The 20,795-nt window shown below is 38.9% G+C and overlaps 2 protein-coding genes across 3 annotated transcripts in view; one reads left to right on the top strand and one right to left on the bottom strand.

Moving 5' to 3' along the window:
- LOC114558670 (adenylate cyclase type 6) overlaps positions 1 to 15,378 on the top strand; it is a 40,823-nt gene extending 25,445 nt beyond the window's left edge. The window contains exons 6-26 of the mRNA XM_028582790.1: positions 1,151 to 1,300; positions 4,707 to 4,828; positions 6,623 to 6,734; positions 7,036 to 7,163; positions 7,282 to 7,440; positions 7,896 to 8,037; positions 8,875 to 9,003; positions 9,091 to 9,119; positions 9,202 to 9,349; positions 9,479 to 9,576; positions 11,310 to 11,397; positions 11,494 to 11,610; positions 11,706 to 11,864; positions 12,013 to 12,188; positions 12,400 to 12,426; positions 12,523 to 12,552; positions 12,660 to 12,792; positions 13,016 to 13,279; positions 13,387 to 13,591; positions 13,708 to 13,832; positions 15,161 to 15,378. Coding sequence (XP_028438591.1) covers positions 1,151 to 1,300; positions 4,707 to 4,828; positions 6,623 to 6,734; positions 7,036 to 7,163; positions 7,282 to 7,440; positions 7,896 to 8,037; positions 8,875 to 9,003; positions 9,091 to 9,119; positions 9,202 to 9,349; positions 9,479 to 9,576; positions 11,310 to 11,397; positions 11,494 to 11,610; positions 11,706 to 11,864; positions 12,013 to 12,188; positions 12,400 to 12,426; positions 12,523 to 12,552; positions 12,660 to 12,792; positions 13,016 to 13,279; positions 13,387 to 13,591; positions 13,708 to 13,832; positions 15,161 to 15,289 — 2,670 coding nt within the window. The 3' untranslated portion in view covers positions 15,290 to 15,378. The remainder of the gene's footprint in view (positions 1 to 1,150; positions 1,301 to 4,706; positions 4,829 to 6,622; positions 6,735 to 7,035; positions 7,164 to 7,281; positions 7,441 to 7,895; positions 8,038 to 8,874; positions 9,004 to 9,090; positions 9,120 to 9,201; positions 9,350 to 9,478; positions 9,577 to 11,309; positions 11,398 to 11,493; positions 11,611 to 11,705; positions 11,865 to 12,012; positions 12,189 to 12,399; positions 12,427 to 12,522; positions 12,553 to 12,659; positions 12,793 to 13,015; positions 13,280 to 13,386; positions 13,592 to 13,707; positions 13,833 to 15,160) is intronic.
- A 1,617-nt stretch (positions 15,379 to 16,995) lies between these two features.
- spmip11 (sperm microtubule inner protein 11) lies at positions 16,996 to 20,619 on the bottom strand. 2 transcript variants are annotated; one of them, XM_028582791.1, is made up of 4 exons: positions 20,420 to 20,619; positions 19,411 to 19,587; positions 19,178 to 19,301; positions 16,996 to 19,098 (listed from the first exon to the last, which is right to left on the bottom strand). In XM_028582791.1, exons 1-4 carry the CDS (start codon positions 20,508 to 20,510, stop codon positions 19,050 to 19,052), a joined length of 441 nt encoding a protein of 146 aa, XP_028438592.1. In that variant the 5' UTR covers positions 20,511 to 20,619; the 3' UTR covers positions 16,996 to 19,049. The 2 variants fall into 2 exon arrangements, with proteins under 2 accessions (XP_028438592.1, XP_028438593.1); XM_028582792.1 differs by lacking the exon at positions 20,420 to 20,619 and adding an exon at positions 20,097 to 20,411.
- Between the last annotated feature and the right edge of the window lie 176 nt (positions 20,620 to 20,795).

Below are 20,795 nucleotides of genomic sequence, written 5' to 3'. Positions count from 1 at the left end.
AAACATGTTTCTGTTTTAATTTCATTAAATGAGCTTCACAGCTGAATATATATCTTATGAATACATTGTCTTCTAATCCTGTTGAAGTGGTTTGAAGGCCTTTAGAGTGTGCAATAACAACGATTGTTGTATTGACAAACTGTATGAGATGGGTCTAATAAAATCTTGGTAGAAGTCTGTGTCAGACTGTACGATATCAATTTGAGTTATGTCAGACAACTTTGTGGTGAATCGTAGAGGTACCATGTAAATATTAAATAGTAAGAGAGCTGAGGCACGTCATCAGCTTGCGTTATCCATCTGAAAAATGCAGCAAACAATAAATAAAGTTTGGCCAAAATGCCACAAACTCTTTCATTTTGTCTCCATCATTTTGGTGTTTTCTCCTCTAAAATCTATTCAAAATGTCTCTTACAAAATGTCACAACGACCAGTGTATTCTGTGTTTTTTATGTTGCATTCTGATTGGTTGGTTTGTAGTGGTGGATTATAGCAGCAGTCACATTGTGAGAAAATTGGTCGTTGGTGGACATGTCTCACAATGTGATCTAGGACCAGACTTGGACTGACGACCAAAGATTTTTACCACGTTTCTCTCACGATTATCAACTTTTGTCTCAGATAGCCTGAAATCACACCGTGTGAAGGGTCCTTAATGTATATAGTTTGTCTATAGTTTGGAAACAAATGTTTGAGGAAAGAGGTAGACAGGGGAATAAAACCCATCGCAGTAGTATCATAATTTAACCCTTACAAAGAGTGCAATAAAAGCCTTTCACCATTTTAGTTCTTAGTCTTTTTATGACTTGTTTATGTTTATGTTATGTTAAGATCTTCCGGTAAAGTCAAGCACTTGAGATGTACTGTCTCTGTCAGAATCACTGTTGCTCTCACTGTCAATGAAACCAGTCAACCACAGATTAAACCCACGGAAAAATAGACATCATTTTTACACTATTTAAAAGTGTACACCTGTGGACCTTTCTCTCTCAGTAAAGACTGAGGTTTTTGATTCATTAAACCATTTTGTGCCAGAAACAATAAAAACAACACTGGTATGACAAAATAATTGATACCTGCTTACTTTTATGCTTAAATCATGATTCATTCACTTCCTTTGTTCTTCCTCCCTCCTCTCTCGTCTCTCCAGGTGAGCGCTAATGTCCTGATCTTCCTGTGCACTAACATAATTGGTATCTGTACCCACTACCCCGCTGAGGTTTCCCAGAGACAAGCCTTCCAGGAGACCCGAGGATACATCCAGGCCAGACTACACCTGCAGAGGGAGAATCAACAACAGGTAGGCCAGCACACAAATGCTATACACATTTGTTTATATGTATATAATGACCACATTGGCCAGAATATAAGACCTTTTCCAACACTTGTTTTTGAAAAAAATGGCCTCAACCTTGAAGTCTTTTCACTCGTAAAAATAAAACTTGAAATACTTCTATTAAAGCAGAATGTGAATCCCAGATTGTCCAAATATGTTTTCAAGTAAAGCAAATACTTCACATTCATTGCCTGTGCAATAACCCAGCTTAATTTGCACATTTAAATTAGAATTTATTCAGAGATTGCTGCAGAGAAATACTGCTCCTTTTTTCCCTCAAATTTAAAATCTGTGTCCCTCACTGCATGTAAACTCTGTGGAATCATTTTAACTAATGAGGCCAGGGATTGTTATAGCACTAAACATTGAGTCAGCGGCCCACCATCACTAAATTACTGTAACTGATAGTAAAATTTTATAATGTTGTTGACAAATAAACTGTATATAATGTGATTTGTTTACATCATGGCCGATACTCAATCCGCTTCATAAGGTCAGTTCAATCAGTCATAGGGTTGGGTACCGTAAATGGTAGTAACGAGACCGAATAAGAACGAAAATTTTGGTGCCACATTTTGGTGCCTGACTTTTTTTTTCAGAAGTATCACTGCACGGGACGCCACGTTACCGTTAGCTAGTAGCTGGATTAAACACAACGTTTAAAATGCTGACAGCTTATGTTAAGCGGCGTAAAGTGTGACTGTATTTCCCTGTAGAGCCACAGCTGCCATTGTCGGAAAAACAACACAGACGGTGCGTTTACTTGAAACTCGCCAGCCTTGTGGTACATTCAAAGTTATTGTAAAATACCCTTTTCCCATCTGGTGCTTGTTTTTGTCATTTACCAGCAATTTACTGGTGAAATAAGTCATTGTTATAACTTATTTTTATATTATTAATCAATCATTTAATTTTGACCATATGGGCTTAACAATAAACAAGCCATTCTTTAATGTTGCCAACTGTCGTTTTGTGCTCCTTTTTTATATTTTATATTATATACATTATAAATATATTATATACAGTTGTGTTCAGAATAATAGCAGTCCAACATCACTAACCGCATAAATAAAATTTTTTGGTAGAAGTGATATTTCTACATGGCAAATAATTTACTAGTAAGTGTTGTAGAGTCATAGAAAACCAACAGACCCAACAGTCATGACATGCATGCTGCTCATTCTGTAAAATTGAATCTGTAATTGAATGTTTGGCATGTTCAAAATAATAGTGTTGTGTTCACTTAGTGAGGTGATTGATTCTGTGAAGACACAGGTGTCAATTATGGCCCATATTTAAGGAAGGAATTAAGGAAATGTTGTGCATGCTGGTTGTAGTGCATTTCACACTGAAATACTCAGCAAAATGGGTTGTTCCAGTCATTGCTCTAAGGAACAGCGGACTTTGATTAAAAAGTTGATTGAAGAGGGGAAAACATATAAAGAAGTGCAAAAAACTATAGGCTGCTCAGCCAAAATGATTTCAAATGCCTTGAAATGGCATCCAAAGCCTGAACGACGTGGGAAAAAACGGTCAACTACCATTCAAATGGATCGAAGAATAGCCAAGATGGCAAAGGCTCAACCAATGATCAGCTCCAGGAAAATCAAAGAAGACTTAAAGTTACATGTGAGTACTTTTACAGTGAGAAGAAGGCTATGTGAAGCAAAGCTATCAGCTAGAAGCGCCCACAAAGTCCCATTGCTGAAAAAAAGACATGTACTGAATAGGTTGAAATTTGCCAAAGGACACATTGACTGGCCAAAGGAGAATTCTGTGGACTGATGAGAGCAAAACTGTTCTTTGATATATTATATATATTATATATATTCTTTTTGGGTCTAGGGGCCGACGACCCCCATGCACTGAATTCAAGCCACAGTACTGTGAAGACATGTTATGGGGGAGTTTCTCATACTGTGGTGTTTGGCCTATTTATCGCATACCAGGGATCATGGATCAGTTTCAATACATACAATACTTGAAGAGGTCATGTTGCCTTATGCTGAAGAGGAAATCCCTTTGAAATGTGTCTTTCAACAAGACACTGGCCCAAAACACACCAGTAAGCGAGCAAAGTCTTGGTTCCAGATGAACAAGATTGATGTTATGGAGTGGCCATCCCAATCCCCAGACCTCATTCCCATAGGTGACATCAAAAATGCTGTTTCTGAGGTAAAACTCAGTAATGCAGAGGAATTGTGGACATTCCAGTGCAATCTTCCTGGGCTGGAATACCTTTTCACAGGTGCCAGAAGTTGGTCAACTCCATGCAACACAGATGTGAAGCAGTTCTCAGAAATAATGGTTATGCAACTAAATATTAGTGCACTGATTCAAAGTAAAGCAAACCCTTGAGACATTTTTCAGTTTATACAGTAAATGTTTGAGTTTATAAAGAAAAACGCAAATACTGCTATTTTTTTGAACAGCCTAATATTCCTTTTTCTTCACTTTCTGTAAAGGTATAACACAAACTTGATCAATTTTGGTCATGTTTTGATTTAGAATTGAATGTGCAGTGTTCCCAGTGCATTGATATTATTGAATTAAAAGCTATTCAAATAATTTGAGCATTATTCACTTTTTTAAATCACACTGCTATTATTTTGAACACAACTGTATTTTTCGGTTCAAGCAGCGGTTCAGGCACTGTTTAGGCACCGGCACTGTTTTAAAAGTATCGTTTTAGCACCGGTATCGGAAAAAACCCAAACGATACCCAACCCTCGTCAGTCAACTCACTTGGAAACATTTCTTTACAGCACAGCAGTAATTAATGTTTGGCATTGGCTTTGCATTTCTATGATGTCTTTCTCTCTGTGTGGTAAAGTACTATACTTGAGTATCTCCATTTTACTTTTTACTACTCCAACACTGTACCTCTCTACTGTTGGGTGTCAAATAAAGACACAAAGACACAAAATGCACCCAAAAATACTTACAAACATGAACAAGAAATAACACGATCAAAAAGCACAGTGGACTCAGAAATGGAGGCTACATCATCGGTCATATAATTATTCTTAAACTTTTATTCTCAACAAATCCCATGAAATGACCAAATATATGTGTTTGCTTTCTCAATACTTTTTGACTTCCCATCCCTGTCTGTTCCTCTAAAGCCCATTCATTCCTACAGAAAAAGTAAATCTTTGAAAATTGGTGATATTTTTTTTAATCCTTTCATGGGATTTGTTGACAATAGTAGAAATAAAGAATATCACCAGACTTAACCTTTAACTTCTGCCTAAAACTAAACCTCATCCTAATTCTAACTAATCCGTCCATTTTGCACATACTGTAGACAACTATATTGTGAATGATACAATCTGCAATTTGTTTCTTTTTGTGTATTTTTGTTTTTCAGGAACGTCTGTTGCTTTCAGTGTTGCCAAGGCACGTTGCTATGGAGATGAAGGCTGACATCAATGCCAAGAAGGAAAACATGATGTTCCATAAAATCTATATCCAGAAACACGACAATGTCAGGTCAGCCGGGACACTTGGCTTCAGTGCTTTATTTCATGTTTTACCCATGAATTCAAATTTCACTTACTCTATCTACCTTGTTTTCTGTTATCGCACCTCTAATATTCATGTAAGATACCCCGAGAGTACATTATAAGATATGCTATGTCTCATATGTCATCTTTAAAACATAATAATACATGTTAAGATGTATTGCCCATAAAATTAAACACAAAACATAATTTTTTTCCATTAATCTTCCTGAGAATGACTACACATTTGTACACGCACAAACACACACACACGCTCACAGAGTCATAAGAGGGTAGAGTGATTTGGCAGAGTGGAGGCTAATTAACACTAGTGAGGGAATACTTAATCACCAGCAGCCAAGATAAGATAATCCCCAAAGATGGAGAGTTTCAGCGCGCATTCAATTACAGCACTGAGCAAACACACTGCACATAGTCCCTCTGTCCCTCACTCACACACTCACACACACACACACACACACACAAACATGCACACACACACACACACACACACACACACACACACACACACACACACACACACACACACACACACACACACACACACACACACACACACACACACACACACACACACACACACACACACACACACACACATTATTGGCACAGATCTTCTTCAGAAGACTTTAGGGCCAAACATTTCTGCCTCTCTCAAGGTCAGCACATAGTAACATACTGCAACAAACTGTAGTACTGCTGTTGCTGCTGCTGTGTAATGATGAAAATAAATGTAGCACAAAAAGTAAGGACATTTGTGTTTGGTAGATTATTTCTCTGTGGTAACAATGCTTTTTGGAAAATAAATCTTATACCGTTGGAAAGCCTGTTAATTTCCCTTACAAATGGTGCCCCATTTGTAAGGAACCTGCATTTGTGGGATGAGCCGCAGCGCTGAGTATGTGGGTTGCGCCCATGAAACATTTGCCAAATCTTCTCTGCTAATGCCAAACAAGTTATTTTGCTGTTGATATTGACGCTTCTATTGGAGCTTCTGGTACCTTCAGGTGCTGCCAATCAGAGAGATATAGAGATGAGATTCTGCACCCAGTGGAAATCCCATATGTCCAAAGTCTGGGACCAAACTCTATCCTCCAAGATGACAACGCTCGCCCCCACGGGGCAGGGTATATCAGAGACTACCTCCAGTATGTGGGAGTGGAGAGGATGGAATGGCCTGCCAGCACTCCTGACCTCAACCCCATTGAACACTTGTGGGATTAGCTTGGGCGTGCTGTTCGTGCCAGAGTGACCAACACAACCACGTTGGCTGACTTGCTGGTGACCAGCATGAGGAGGAGGTGCCAGGCTGAGGCTCCTGTTTGTGAAATGAATAAATTGTTAAATTGCCAATATGTCTTGTTTCTTCAAACTTCAATCATCCAATCCACCAAACACCAAATGAGTCAATGGCAGAATAAGCTGTTTGGCATTGGCAGAGAAGATTTGGCAAATATGGGTGCCACCCACATACTCAGCACTGCTGCTCATCCCACAAATGCATGTTCCTTACACATGGGGCACCATTTGAAAGGGAACTAAACAGGCTTTCCAACGGTATAAGATGTATTGCCAAAAAGGATTGTTAGCACAGAGAAATAATCTACCAAACACAAATTTCCTTACTTTTTGTGCTAAGTTTATAATCATTTGCTAATGCTAAAATTTCAACACTGAACTCAAATGAGGATGCTTGATAGGTTTATTCAACGATTAAAAGTGGTTTTCTTCTGTCTTTCCACCTCTTTTATCTCGTCCTCAGTATTCTGTTTGCAGACATCGAGGGTTTCACCAGCCTGGCCTCTCAATGCACGGCTCAGGAGCTGGTCATGACACTCAATGAACTCTTTGCCCGTTTTGACAAGCTGGCATCGGTAAGGATCCACAGCGTCTTTTCTCATATGTCTGTTGTGTTTCTTAAAGGAGTAGTTTGACATTCTGGGACATAGCTTTAGAGGGGCTGATAGTCTGATTTTGTTACCAGATCCAGGTTAACTGTTTCCCCTCTCTTTCAGTCTTTACACTCAGCTAATCCTGACTGTAAAGTCATTCTTAACTGACAGATATGACAGTTCCTAAAATGTCAAACTATTCCTTCTTTTTTTTTGTCCTCGGAAACCTTCAACTTATCGACCTCATTTGTTTCTTTTCATCCTTTTTTCCTACTTTTTTCAGGAGAACCACTGTCTACGTATTAAAATTTTGGGTGATTGTTATTATTGTGTGTCTGGACTGCCTGAACCCCGGGCTGACCACGCCCACTGCTGTGTGGAGATGGGCGTCGACATGATAGAGGCGATCTCGTGAGTAGAAATAGTGTTTGCATATCTTTGCATGTGTTTGGAGTTAGTTTGTTTGCTGTCTTTTGCAAAGTTTTGTCCTGTCGGAGACACTGATCGTCTGGGCTGTGTGCGTCTGCAGGCTGGTGCGCGAGGTGACAGGGGTCAACGTTAACATGCGCGTTGGGATTCACAGTGGGCGTGTGCACTGTGGTGTGCTTGGTCTCAGGAAGTGGCAGTTTGACGTGTGGTCAAACGATGTCACGCTGGCAAACCACATGGAGGCGGGAGGCAAAGCAGGGTGAGGGAAATAAACACAGGTGCACACACACATGTACAGTTTGCACATTATAAAAACATCCCAATGTAGAATAGCTATCAACCCAACACTATTTACAGTGGTCAACCGAATTTTCTTTGATAAAAACGACCCTTTAAGATTCTTAATAACCAATTAAGTGAAGGAGGTTCACCTAAAATATTGCCTAACCTTTCTCAATGTAACTAATTCATCTGAAAATATACAACATTTGAAGAACAGTTGATAATTTTTTGCTATAATTCATGTAGATCATTTCTCTACATACAACATAATACAGTAATTCCAGAGCTGCTGTGTATGTTCGGAAGTGTGTCTGGCATTCCCAAGTTCTGCATATACCAATAAAAAAATAAAGCACACACCCATTTGCACACTCAAATATGGACAAGCACACATATGCAGGTTTTATATAAAAATTCCTTGTCTGTTTGTAGGCGGATCCACATCACTAAGGCCACCTTGCAGTATCTTAATGGAGACTATGAGGTGGAACCAGGTTTTGGAGGTGAGAGGAACGCGTATCTAAAGGACAACAGCATCGAGACCTTCCTGGTTCTCGGCTGCAGCCAGAAACGGGTCAGTGCACAAAAACGCACACAGCTCAATAAAGATATTATAGGTTTATTATAGCATGCCTTTCAGGAAAAATATTATTTAAGAAATTAAAATATTTTATATTTTACATTTTCCCTATATTGAAAATATGCATTTAAAAACATACATACATTTATATTTTTTTAACTTTAAAATGTTGTTTTTTTTAACTTTGAAATGTTTATTTCCTTTTATCTAATCCTTATTTTTCACCCTTATTTTAATTATTATTATTGCACAACATTAGCCTTTTAGCACATCCTTTAGAACAGGGGTCTTCAACGTTTTTTTAAGCCAAGGACCCCTTAACTGAAAGAGAGAATTACTACATATATTGTACAAAATTAAGTTGCATGTAAAACTAGGCCTACAATAACATGTAGAGTGTATCAAGTTGTCTTTGTCCTTAGACTTTCAGACCATTTAAATTTGTCCAAAATTATTTCCCGAGCTGTATGTCGTAGTTAACAAGGCTAACTGGACCCAAACTGATACATCACCATTGGGTAACTCAGCAGTGTCTAGAAGCTTTAAGATGGACATATACTGTATATGTCTATGGGTGTTAAGCTGCAGGTCAACAGTGACAAGTGGAATAACTGTAATATAAAAAGCTGTGTGAGGCATAATCTTAACAGATGAGAGTGGACAGATTTGTGAATGAAGTAATCTTTCTAGATCCTGAACTGACTGTACACTCTTCCATGTGGGCGTAATAAATAAAAAAGATCTCTTCTAGTGTATTTAGTGACTTGTATTGTCATTGACGGTGTTGTATAGAACAGCTGGTCAAGCCTTCATGTTCTTCCCTCTGAGCAGAAGGAGGAGAAGGCGGTGATGGCTAAGATGCAGAGGACGAGAGCCAACTCTAATGAGGGGCTGATGCCACGCTGGGTCCCCGACAGAACCTTCTCCAGGACCAAAGACTCTAAAGTCTTTAGACAAATGGTAAGAATCAACACCAACACACACCTTCATGGTTAGCCGGGCGGCTTTTCTCTGAGAGTCATATTTTGTGTCTGTTTTTTTCTTCAGGGGATTGATGAGACCTCCAGTAAAGACAAGTGAGTACTGACTCTTGATGCTTAATACATATGAAGACTGCTGCAGTGCTGGATGTCATTAAGAACCTGTATCTTTTTGCAGCCGTTGTGTTCAGGAGGCGATGAACCCGGAGGACGAGGTGGATGAATTTCTGGGGCGAGCTATTGATGCTCGCAGCATTGACCAGCTAAGAAAAGACCACGTTAAGAAGTTCCTGCTCACCTTCCAGACATATAGCCTGGAGAAAAAGGTTGATCCTAAGACCCCTGATTATTGTATTTGCTTCTTCAACTTAAATATAATACATGTATGGAGGAGGGAGCTGGCTGCTGCTCATATCTGACTATCTTTTTTCTTCTTCTGCTGTTTCCTCTTGCAGTATTCCAAGAAGGTGGACGATCGTTTTGGAGGCTATGTTGCGTGTACTCTACTAGTATTCTGCTTCATATCCTTCATACAGATTGTTATCTTTCCACAGTGAGTACTTCCTAAATTCACACCTGTAGTTTGTTTGGTCTGGACTGGACTGAGTAGAAAAAGTAGAAAAATATAGATGAATGCCTTATTGTTCACACTGAGTTATTAAAAGTAAACCAAGAGCTGTAAGTCATTCAGACGCACAAGTAGCTCATTGGACGGTTTTGGTTAGCTTTACTCCATTTGGGGAAATCAAATTGCTTCATTTTGTGAACCTTGTGTGTTTATTTATTTTCTAGAGCTGGGCAACGATTAAAAGTTTTAATCGCGATTAATCGCATGATTTCCCCGATTAATCACATTGTTCTGCAAACACTTAACATCAGCATTTTGTTTATACAATAGCAGATAAATAAAATATTTAGTGTAAATCTCAACTTAAACAATGTAATCAAAGCAAATACAAAATTAAAGCTTATTACCACTGCCAGGACATTCATGTTATCCTGTTTGTTTTATATATATGTATATATATATATATATATATATATATATATATATATATATTAAAAAAAAACTAAATCCTGAGCCACAATCATAACATTAAAACTGTAACCCCGAGGTAATTATGGTTACCCAGTGATGTCCAGTAGTCCCCAGTGAGAGGAACACGTTGTAAAGTTGTCGCTTTTGCGGCCCTATCCTTTTCATAACAACTGGTGTATTCTTCTTGTGATGGTGCGAGGGAATCTCATACCTGCCGTTTCTCAGACCGACGTCCTCCACAACACTAATGGGCCTGCAGTCTGTAGCTATCCACTTGGCTATGGCATTTGTTAGCTTCTCTTGCCTTTGTTTATCTATACTTCTCCCCCACGCTGCATCTAACGTAGTCTGCCGACGCGCCACTGTTTGTTTCATTGAATGATTTGCTGGTATCAACTGTGTGTATTGCGCTTAGGTGATATTTCAGACTGGAAGTACTCTGGCGATAAGAAAATTCAACTTTGCAGTGGTTACAAATAACTTTGGTTCTGTCGACTCCGCCGTCTGGAAGAATTTTTAAAATGAAAATGGCCATGTAAAAGTTCCGTACCCTTCTCCATGTTTGTTTATCTGCCAGTTCTTTTCTTTTCCGGTTCCTGTAAGCGCGGCAGCAGTCAGCAACAGACTTTTACAAAATAAAAGCCTATGAGCAACAGACTTTTACGATAATAAAAGAAATAATAAAAACTGCGTTAATGCGCGATAAAATAATTGTCGCCGTTAATTAATTAATGAGTTAACGCGTTAACTTGCCCAGCCCTATTATTTTCAAAAAGTTACCTAATAAAATTAATTATGAGAAGTATTAGTCCAGACTGCAACAAGACCTTGTATATGTGTATGTTCTCGTACAAACAGCACAAAAACTGAGTCTCGCTCCATAATGTTACAGGTGGAAGTTTACTGTTTGGATGTGTCACGTTTTATTAACGAAATGCTAAAATACAGTTTATGACACTAGCTCAACATACCTGTTTTAACTCCTTTTCACTTTCAGCAAATTATTTTCCATAAATATACACAGTTCATCACTTGTATCGAAAACTTACAAGATCTTAACATTTCACAATTAGCAGATGGATAAATATAAGTTAAGCTTTTGAATTCATTGCACACAGTCACACACAAAAGGGTTTGATTGACAGCGTTCACACCAAACAGTTTAGATGTGAAAGCACTTTAAATGTTTCTCTATAACTGTGTTTAAGTGTTTCTCTATAACTATGTTTGTGTATTCTCCCTTGCAGCACCCCAGTCATGCTGGGAATCTACATTAGTATCTTTGTCATACTCGCCAACATCCTTTTCATCTGTGCCATATATTCGTGCATCAAGGTAGCTTTTCAAAACGCACAAACAGATATTTTGCTAATATGTCATTTGTTGTATATGCGTAAATCATTTATTTCCCCCCTCCCCGTCCTCTTGAAGCTCTTTCCAGCTGCAATGCAGACTGTTTCAAAGAAGATTGTCCAGTCTCGCACCAACAGCACCCTGGTTGGAGTATTTACCATTATCCTCGTCTTCATCTCTGCCTTTGTTAATATGGTATGATTACAGTCAGCATATCCATAGAGAACACAAACCATACATGTTGAAAATCATGCTGAATACATGTGTGTGTATGTTCGGCCTCACTGCAGTTTGCCTGTGACACCAAGAGCTTGGCACAGTGCGTAGCCGAGAAGCTGAACACCTCTGCAGCGCTGGTGACGCCCTGTTTGATCCGCACCTTGAATGTGTCCATTGAAGGGGGTCTGGAGATCTGTTCTAGCGAAGGCCCCTCCTGCCCTTTTCCTGAGGTGAGTTCATTGTTATGTCACCACTTCACTGTTTGTGTTCTCTACGCAACTGGTCGAACCATTTCAAAAATTAAAATGTCACATTTACATTTGTGTTTTTTTCTGAGATCGGTTGTTGATAATACCTCTTTGTGATGCTGCTCTCCAGTATTTCAGCTACAGTGTGCTGCTGACGCTGCTGGCTTGCTCAGTGTTCCTGCAGATCAGCAGCATAGGGAAGCTGGCCCTCATGCTGCTCATCCAGCTCACCTTCCTGCTGCTGGTGGAGTGGCCACAAGTAGCACTTTTCGACAACGCAGACCTCTTTGTCACCTCCAATGCCATGTAAGTGGTACAGGTTGTGCATGCTAATGCAGAGGAGGGGGCATATTTTGTTAAACGAAACAAAAGGGTCAAACATTTTGAAACAATACGATTGTGTTGTACCCTTTTGTTCCATTAATTAAAACATTTATGACTTAAAATGTAATAATTTTAAATGTCAGAGTTTTGTATATTTCATTATTGTTCTAATGGTCATTATTTTATTTTTTAGTGATTTAAATGAAACTAGCGCTCAATGGTAAGAATTTGTTTGTATTTGGACTCACACTTTAGAAACACTTTAAATAAATTAATATTGAATGATTATTTGCTTTATTTGTATTGACCATTTTAGGTCCAGTTTCAATGAAACTACAAACCAGTGGTAAGATTACAGCACATTCAGTGTTACTTTTGAAGGTTTTTATCTCCTTTCCTATCATTTCACATCTTTTTTCCCATTAATGTCACCATGTGTCTGTCACTTTGCAGCCCATTTGTTGTGACAAAAGTGTCCCTGAGGGTCATGACTCCAGTGATCCTCACAGTCTTTGTCCTGGCACTGTACCTGCATGCCCAGCAGGTTGAATCTACTGCACGCCTCGACTTCCTGTGGAAATTACAGGTATGTGCAGCGTCCACTAGAGGGCGTCATCTGACCACGTGAACTACAAACACAATCTCTTCACTTTCTGCGAAAGCTGATGAAGATGATTGAGTTGTCTCACAGTTTATTACTGTCTGATAATAGAACATCTGCAGTCTAGTCTACACCTCGACCCTGCCAGACATTTTATTACAGCATTCATAAAAACTAAATATATCTAATAAAGAGCATTCACTCCCAGGCCACAGAGGAGAAGGAGGAGATGGAGGAACTGCAAGCCTACAATCGTCGCCTCCTTCATAATATTCTGCCTAAGGACGTAGCCGCTCACTTTTTGGCGCGTGAGCGGCGTAACGACGAGCTATACTACCAGTCCTGTGAGTGTGTGGCCGTCATGTTCGCCTCCATCAGCAATTTCTCTGAATTCTACGTGGAGCTGGAGGCCAACAACGAGGGAGTGGAGTGTCTCCGGCTGCTCAACGAGATCATTGCTGACTTTGATGAGGTAAAGTTGGTTGATGCATGTTTGTAAAGCTCAGTGTGTCGTCGCTTTGACCTTTGCTTACAGCTAATTTTAAAAGTTGCTCAAATGTAATCACTGTCTGTTCTCAGATCATCAGTGAAGAGAAGTACAGGCAGCTAGAGAAGATCAAGACCATTGGTTCCACCTACATGGCGGCCTCCGGTCTCAATGACTCCACTTACGACAAGAAGGGCCGTTCACACATTATTGCACTGGCCGACTACGCCATGAGACTGAGGGAGCAGATGAAGTACATCAATGAGCATTCCTTCAACAACTTCCAGATGAAGATAGGTAACTAAGCAGAAGTTACAGGGGCCACATGTTGAAAACAATAGCTTTTCTTTCCTAATATGTTAACAGTAGCAGCTTTGTTGATGCGGTCAAATGTTTTTGTCTTTAATTCTCAGGTCTGAACATTGGACCAGTGGTAGCAGGGGTTATTGGTGCACGGAAGCCTCAATATGATATTTGGGGAAACACAGTCAATGTGGCCAGTCGTATGGACAGTACAGGTGTACCTGACTGCATACAGGTAGGTGTCATGTAAGCTCGATGGTGTTTTAAGCCCCCAACGTTTCCTTCCAAGCAGCGCTGCGACCGTTGACTTCAAGGCACCTAACCTTAACCTTAACCATAACCATAACCATTGCCTAATCCTAGTAGGAGACGTTGGGGGCTTAGAATACCGAGTAAACGTCGTGTAAGATTATTCTACAATACTCATGAAACATGTTACATTCATTTGCCACTTTATTAGCTATACCTGTACATTGTATGGCAATTCAATGCGTCAGCTCTGCCATAAAGTCTATCTTTATGAAATTTGTAATGTTACATTTTTGTTGATTGTCGGAAATCTGTAAATTCAGTTTATTTCAGCTTATTGCTGAGGTCATAAGTTAACGGTGGTATATTTTATTGAGAGAGGCCCAATATTACAAATGCTTCTGAATACAATACATTCCAGTACAACACCACCACAGTTACTATGACCTCAGTTCTAAAACATATAATTTAATAAACACCTCTATGACTATATTTTATTTAGATAATATCACAAATTTGCCTCAAGGGGCTTTACAATCTGTATGACACCCTCTGTCCTTAGACCCTCGCTTGAAGGAAACAGTCCCCAAAAGAAACCTTTAGCGGCGAAGAACCCTTAGGAAGCGCAACTGTGGAAGGAATCCCTCTTGCTGGATGGACAGACGTGCAATAGATGTCATGTGAACAGAATAGACCAACATATTACAATGACAGTATAGACAATCAGGATGACAAAAGTTTACATAGAATGTAAACATATATGAAGAATATGGATCCGGGAGGACTTTCAGGTTTTGACAAAAAAGTAGACTTTATGACAGAACTGCTTAGATTGTACATGTGTACCTAATAAAGTGGCCACTGAGTGTATAATACATACCTGGTAGATTACTGTAAGAGCTCATTGTCTTATAGTGTCACTGTTGATTACTAAACCTTACAGCTGAGATCATTTACTTAACTAACCACACAGCAAGCTGATTCCAACAGTATTGAGCAACCAGCAGCTGAGGATTAGTGCAGCTTTAAATGAAAATGTTTACTGTCATTACTTTTGGAATAATGGTTACTTTTCTACCCCAACAAACATTAGAAACTGTAGTCTCGTAAGAGCTGAAATAAGTAACTTTCCACTTGCACATTTTAAATGAAATTGAGGGAACTAAAAAATTCAAAATAATGTAGTCTCTGGTTGTCAGACTGTAGATTCATGATATTATCTACATTTTGAAAAAATGCATCGTGCTCCTTAATTTGATCAGATAAGTATTTATACAGCCTTATATAAATCTATCTTTTCCGTTCTGCTCTCAGGTGACTACAGACCTTTACCAGGTGCTTGCAAACAAAGGGTACGTGTTGGAGTATCGTGGGGTGGTCAAGGTCAAAGGGAAAGGCGAAATGACAACCTACTTCCTGAACGATGGCCCGCCCAACAGTTAGCAACCATGGCAGCAGCACATGTTGGGATGTTCCCCACTGCAAGGACACAGCACCGCTGAGTGAGGACTCACAGTGTGAGAGAATGGCTTGAATCCCAAGTAAGAAGGAAAAAAACTTAAGACTTCAAAAGGAAAGTGTTCTTGATGAAAGGAAATTTTCTCGTTTGACAGCCATTTTGGCTCACATACATGTTGAAGGACACGTTTTTCTCATGTCTAGCCTCTCTCTCAGGCTTTTTGAAAGATGCAAAGTCTGTTTATTTAAAACAACGCCTTTTAGCCTGTGTCAAAAGAAGATAAACGCTGTACATAAGGCTACTTTATATTTTTACTTTGTTTTTTTCTGGTAATTTTTTTTTTATTTCACATGAATTATGAACAGGTACTCATATTTTGTTTTTGAATTATTTATTTTGATCTCGAAGTTTTGTGCAAAAGGTCCTTTATGAAAAAGTGTGAATACATACATGCACAAATATCCAGTTTATTACACGTTAATAAGTGTGTATGTACATGCATATTTGTGTGTGTATGAATATATGTATGAACTGAGGAGGAATATATTGACCAAAGACTAAAGTATTTACTAAAAGCAAGGCAAGACATGTTTGATATGTTCTCACTAAAGTCAGCAATGATCACCGCCTCTGTTTGTTAGGCAGGAGGCCTGAACCCTCTGTCTTTTTGGCCAACTGCTGGCAGCACAGGCTGCTTCTTTTTTTTTTTCATAAAATATATACAATACATTTATTTTGTCTGTCATTCAGGCAGCAAAGATCTGATCACTTTAACTCTAAATTATGATGTTGCCCTCAACCTCTAAACAAAATGAGTAAAGACGACTAAGGATGTTATTAAAAGGTGATATCTTAAATCTATATTTTTAATCTCTGAGGACTAGAAGTAGCCCCAGCTGGGAATAGGATCCTCTTCATCCTTCATATCATGTCAGATAAATTCCTTAGAGCTTGAACAGCCAGTGTGCTGGTGTCAGCCTTTACAGTATATTGTCATCGACTGCTCCTTCCCTTTTAGAGAAGTATTTGTTGGTGCAAAAGGAAATGAAGGAACTTAGATCCAGAGGCATCATGGGGGAAAACCTTGGATATCAACGCAGTGGTACCACACAGCCGGATTCTTCTATGAAGGAGAAATAGATGAAGGAAAGAAATATATATTGATTTTGACTGAATACTGTGCTTTGTAATCCTGAAGGGGCATAACTATTTTCACTGTGAGGTTTTTATGATACAACAAAAACTGCTTTCTTGCCAAACATAACTGCTTTGAAGCATGTCTGATTGTGGTATCTTGTTTTCATTTCTGTTTGTTTTAACGTAGGGTATTTTGTATCACTTCTGTATCCATCATTTGTATATTCTTAATGTTATTATTATTATTATTATTATTATGATGATGATTCTGATTAATTATTATGCTTATTATGATGATTCCATTCCAATGAAAAGGATCAAAGACCAGCACGCTTTCTTGTAAAATGCCAGTTGTAAAGCTCAAGCTCACTGGTACCAACTGATCAACTGCAGCCAATGAATTCTGCTGTTCAATCCTAATGTACAATACAGTATTTCAACTGGCGATAGGTGTGATCATGTATAGTAAGTAATAACCATCAGCTGCCTTTGCAGCAGAACCTAAGTGGTGTATGCTCACATAAGCATAGCAGTAAACACACACACACACACATACAGATGATTCACTGTGCTTTTATTTTATTTATGCCACTACTGCAGTATTGTAAATCTCAGTCAGGCTTTAAGGTGACCTCTCCCTCCCACACATTCACTTCTCAGCAGTAAAAAATGACATCCCTGGTGTCACACTATGTGAAGAGGACAGAATGAATAATCTTAAACATATTTCTTGTATTATTCCTCCACTCAGTAATAGTACTAATAGCTGAGTTTGATTGCCTTAAGTTAATAGAAAACAAATCATAGAATAACACTTAACAGGAACAGTGCCTGGATGCTGATGTTTGGGCAGAGAGAAAGGGACGAGGGCTTGTCGAGAATAATTTCCAGTAAACATTCTCATCAATGCAATTAACTTGGTTTTTCCAGCTTCAACTTTTGTAATTGAGAGAATCAGTCCTGATTTAGCTCTTCAGCCACACTCAACAATGGCAACCAACAGTTGATCATGTTTGTACCAAAGCCAGCTCACGCAGCCTTGTGCTATTGGTCCCCTCCTGTGCAATGATATTTGGCCTTGGGGTGTGCTGGGAGCACCAGAGGACAGTAATGTAATGGAGATCACCAACTATCAAGTGAACTGTGACCAATGAAGAGTGATTCATATAAGCAAAGAGTTTATAGAATGGACATGAGTTTATAAAATGTGCATTGTATGTATTCTATTTCTATTGGCTGTCCATAGACTTGTGTTGATTGTTAACTCTTGGGATGTTTTGGGGGGAACGAGAGAGGAGAGGAAGGTTTTCCCCATACTACTGAAACAGTGTTTTGCTCAGGCCTGATGAATCCTTCCGCATTTGTTTTTGTTTTATTTGTATTTTCCCTGAGTTGGAGGAGTTGAAAGGGGAGTCTTTTTGCAAAGTGAAAGGACAAGAAGAGTTGAGGACTATGACAAAGAGAAAAATAACATTTCCCCTTGAAGAAAAAAATAAATAAATAAAAATCAATGGCTGTTTTGCATGTTCATATATTTACTAATGTTGTTGGATGTACTGCAATTATATCTTACCTGTGGCTTGTAGGAACAGAGGTTTGTCTTACATTAACTTCATATTTGTGGTAATGTCATTATAGTTATTTTACAGTACTAGAAAGTGGTTTACTTGCCATTCACATACTTATATCATATAAATACTTATATATAGATTCTTACACATTTTAAAAGGATCCACAGATATTCTCTGTGTGCTGACTTTACATTATAATACGGACTACCCAATGAACATATAATTAAACAATATCCCTGTTTTGGATGTGTTTACAGTTACCCACACAGGCCACAAAGTTTCACTCACAGAATCAAACCTTAACACATTAGACAATTCAAGCCTGCAAACAAAGATATTCTCTAAGTTAGATAGACAGTAATTTTAAGAAACATAAAAAAGGAGATGCCTTGTTCACCAGCTGCCATTTTTACTGTGAAATAAACAGATTGGTTAGGAATACTTAAGGCTTTTTGGCAATGTCACCACTTTGTTTGGACTTGGAGGTTGGACCAGTTGCCACATGAATGGACCACCGATATAAGGACACTGTCACTGATGAAAAGCACCAAACCAATATTGTCCAGTTGCAGAGCTGCAGGACCAGCAGTACCACTGGTAAACACATGCGACTTTGCACCATCTAAAGGGTAGTTATGGTAAGAAACAGCCTTTGGAATTTTGACACACCAATCTGCCCCTTTCTGTGGCACTGAATTAAGTCCAATAAATCATTTTTGGGACATTTAATGCCTTTGGAGGGGTAAGGGTAATTGTTTAAATCCAGCCTGAGAATGCCCTGATCTCCTCTGACTTCCTGTGTATCCCTGATGACCTGAGAAAACAAGCCTGTGTCCATCATGATCCCTTCAGGATGCACTGGAATATCAGTGAAATATTTCCAAATGAATCCAAATGAAGCATGAAAAATGTAAAAACAAAAAGTGGATCTGCTATCAATTTAATCTTGTAAATGCACATCAAAATTGATGCTGCTTTGCGTGTGTTTGTGTGTGTGTGTGTGTGTGTGTGTGTCATAACTGAAGAAGAAAGGCTATCAGAACAGGCTGAACTCCGGGTCTGTCGCTGACATTTCTTTAACAAACCTGTGAAAGTAACAAGTGGATTACATTTACAGAGATCTATTTTACATGTACAAAAATTAGATGTGGTAATGTTACCTACTTTGTCATCTCACTGTTCTTTCGGGGAAAGCGTTTGACTTGGGTCCATGGTTCAGGATTCCTGGACAACATCCATCCATACTGCTGGCTGTCCGTTAGAGGCATTATGTACAGCTGGTTAGGGGCTGAAGAAGAGAGGAGACAGACACTTTTACCAGGCAGGAATACAGCTGTGATATAGATCCAACATAGCCCATCGGACCCTTAATGTCTTGTCTTTCTATGTTTCCTCACCCCTGGGTGTTTGAACCCGTTTGACCATCTCTTTGTATCGCTCATAGCTCCCATGGTGTATGTCAGCGCTGTAGGGAAGAGGCTGGTGGTAAACGCTGCATGTGTCATTACATCTGAGGGGTCCCTGTTCTCCTTGAAGAGATGGAGGCCGTCCTTCTCTGGTGTTAATCTCACCATCTGTAAAGAGATACGTTACGATAGTAGACTGATCCATCATTTGATTACAATAATAAACCTCTGGCTATTATGAAAGACACAAGATACTCAAGTTAAAGTTTAACTTGTATTTTACCATGAATGCATTGCTTGAGATTTCATAAAAATGCTAAAATATAGCAGCAAATAATACAGCATCAAGGCCCCCCCCTTTTTCGCAAGAATGGACCATTTTAGAGTCACATAAATACTTTATATACTGCTGGGTAGCTTAACCTATAATGATATATAATTATTTGTTATTTAATTTATATTTTCTATTAATAATCAACATCTGCAAAGTAACTAACGTTAGTAACTAAAGCTATCAATTAACGTGGTGCCGTTGCTTAATTACATTCCAGCAGTGCTTGTATGCTGGTTGTCTGACTATAAATGGTTATTGTTCTCAGGTCTCTCTTGAAAAGGAGATCTTGAGACTAAAGTTATAGCTGATTAAATAAAGTTAAATATTATAATTAACGTTTTACCTGGATTAAAGTCTTCCACGTGTTGTAAATTAAGGCCCTCCAGGGCAAAAAACAACAATTTACTAGCTAGCTCATAAGTAAACATGATCCTGCTCTGGACTATCAAGCTACTTGTTAACGTTAATGTTAGCTAGCGCTATATATGTAGCTAGCTTGCGGTTTTGCAGAAGCCTAAAGACGTTTAGAGAATTAAAAAAAAGTGTTCGTGTTGGCTATCAGCAAGTTAAAGGCTATTTTTTCACTGTGGGTAACGACAGTTAACTTCAAGTTAGTTAGCTAGACGAAATACAATCCAGAAGCGATCGATGTCCAGCTCCTCTTACCCCGGAATTGAGACGCTCCTTTGGAACTCACTATCATTTTATCGCCTATTGGGTTTTGATAACCCAGGTGTGTTAAACCGAAGAAGGCCATAGTGCCGCAAAGCTAGCTCCGAGCCGATAAACGAGCCTGCAACCGAGAGACAGACGAGACAGACAGCCTGTAAATAAATCACAACTTTTGGTTTAGGCGTAACCATGGCAGCAAGCCCCGCCCAACCGAATTGTCTCGTGGAGGAAACGTTGAACTAAACTAGAAATAAATAAAATTAAAAAAAACAACTAATAAAACATTATTTTTAGAGCAAATGTGATAGATTGTGCCAACACTGATAGCAGTCAGGATGATATTTCTGGTTTGGCTGCCACTTGGAACCAT

Source organism: Perca flavescens, chromosome 7 (assembly GCF_004354835.1).
Source record: "Perca flavescens isolate YP-PL-M2 chromosome 7, PFLA_1.0, whole genome shotgun sequence".
Classification (NCBI taxonomy): Eukaryota; Metazoa; Chordata; class Actinopteri; order Perciformes; family Percidae; genus Perca; species Perca flavescens.
Note: the sequence above shows the minus strand (reverse complement) of the source record. Positions and strands in the feature narration are given on the sequence as shown.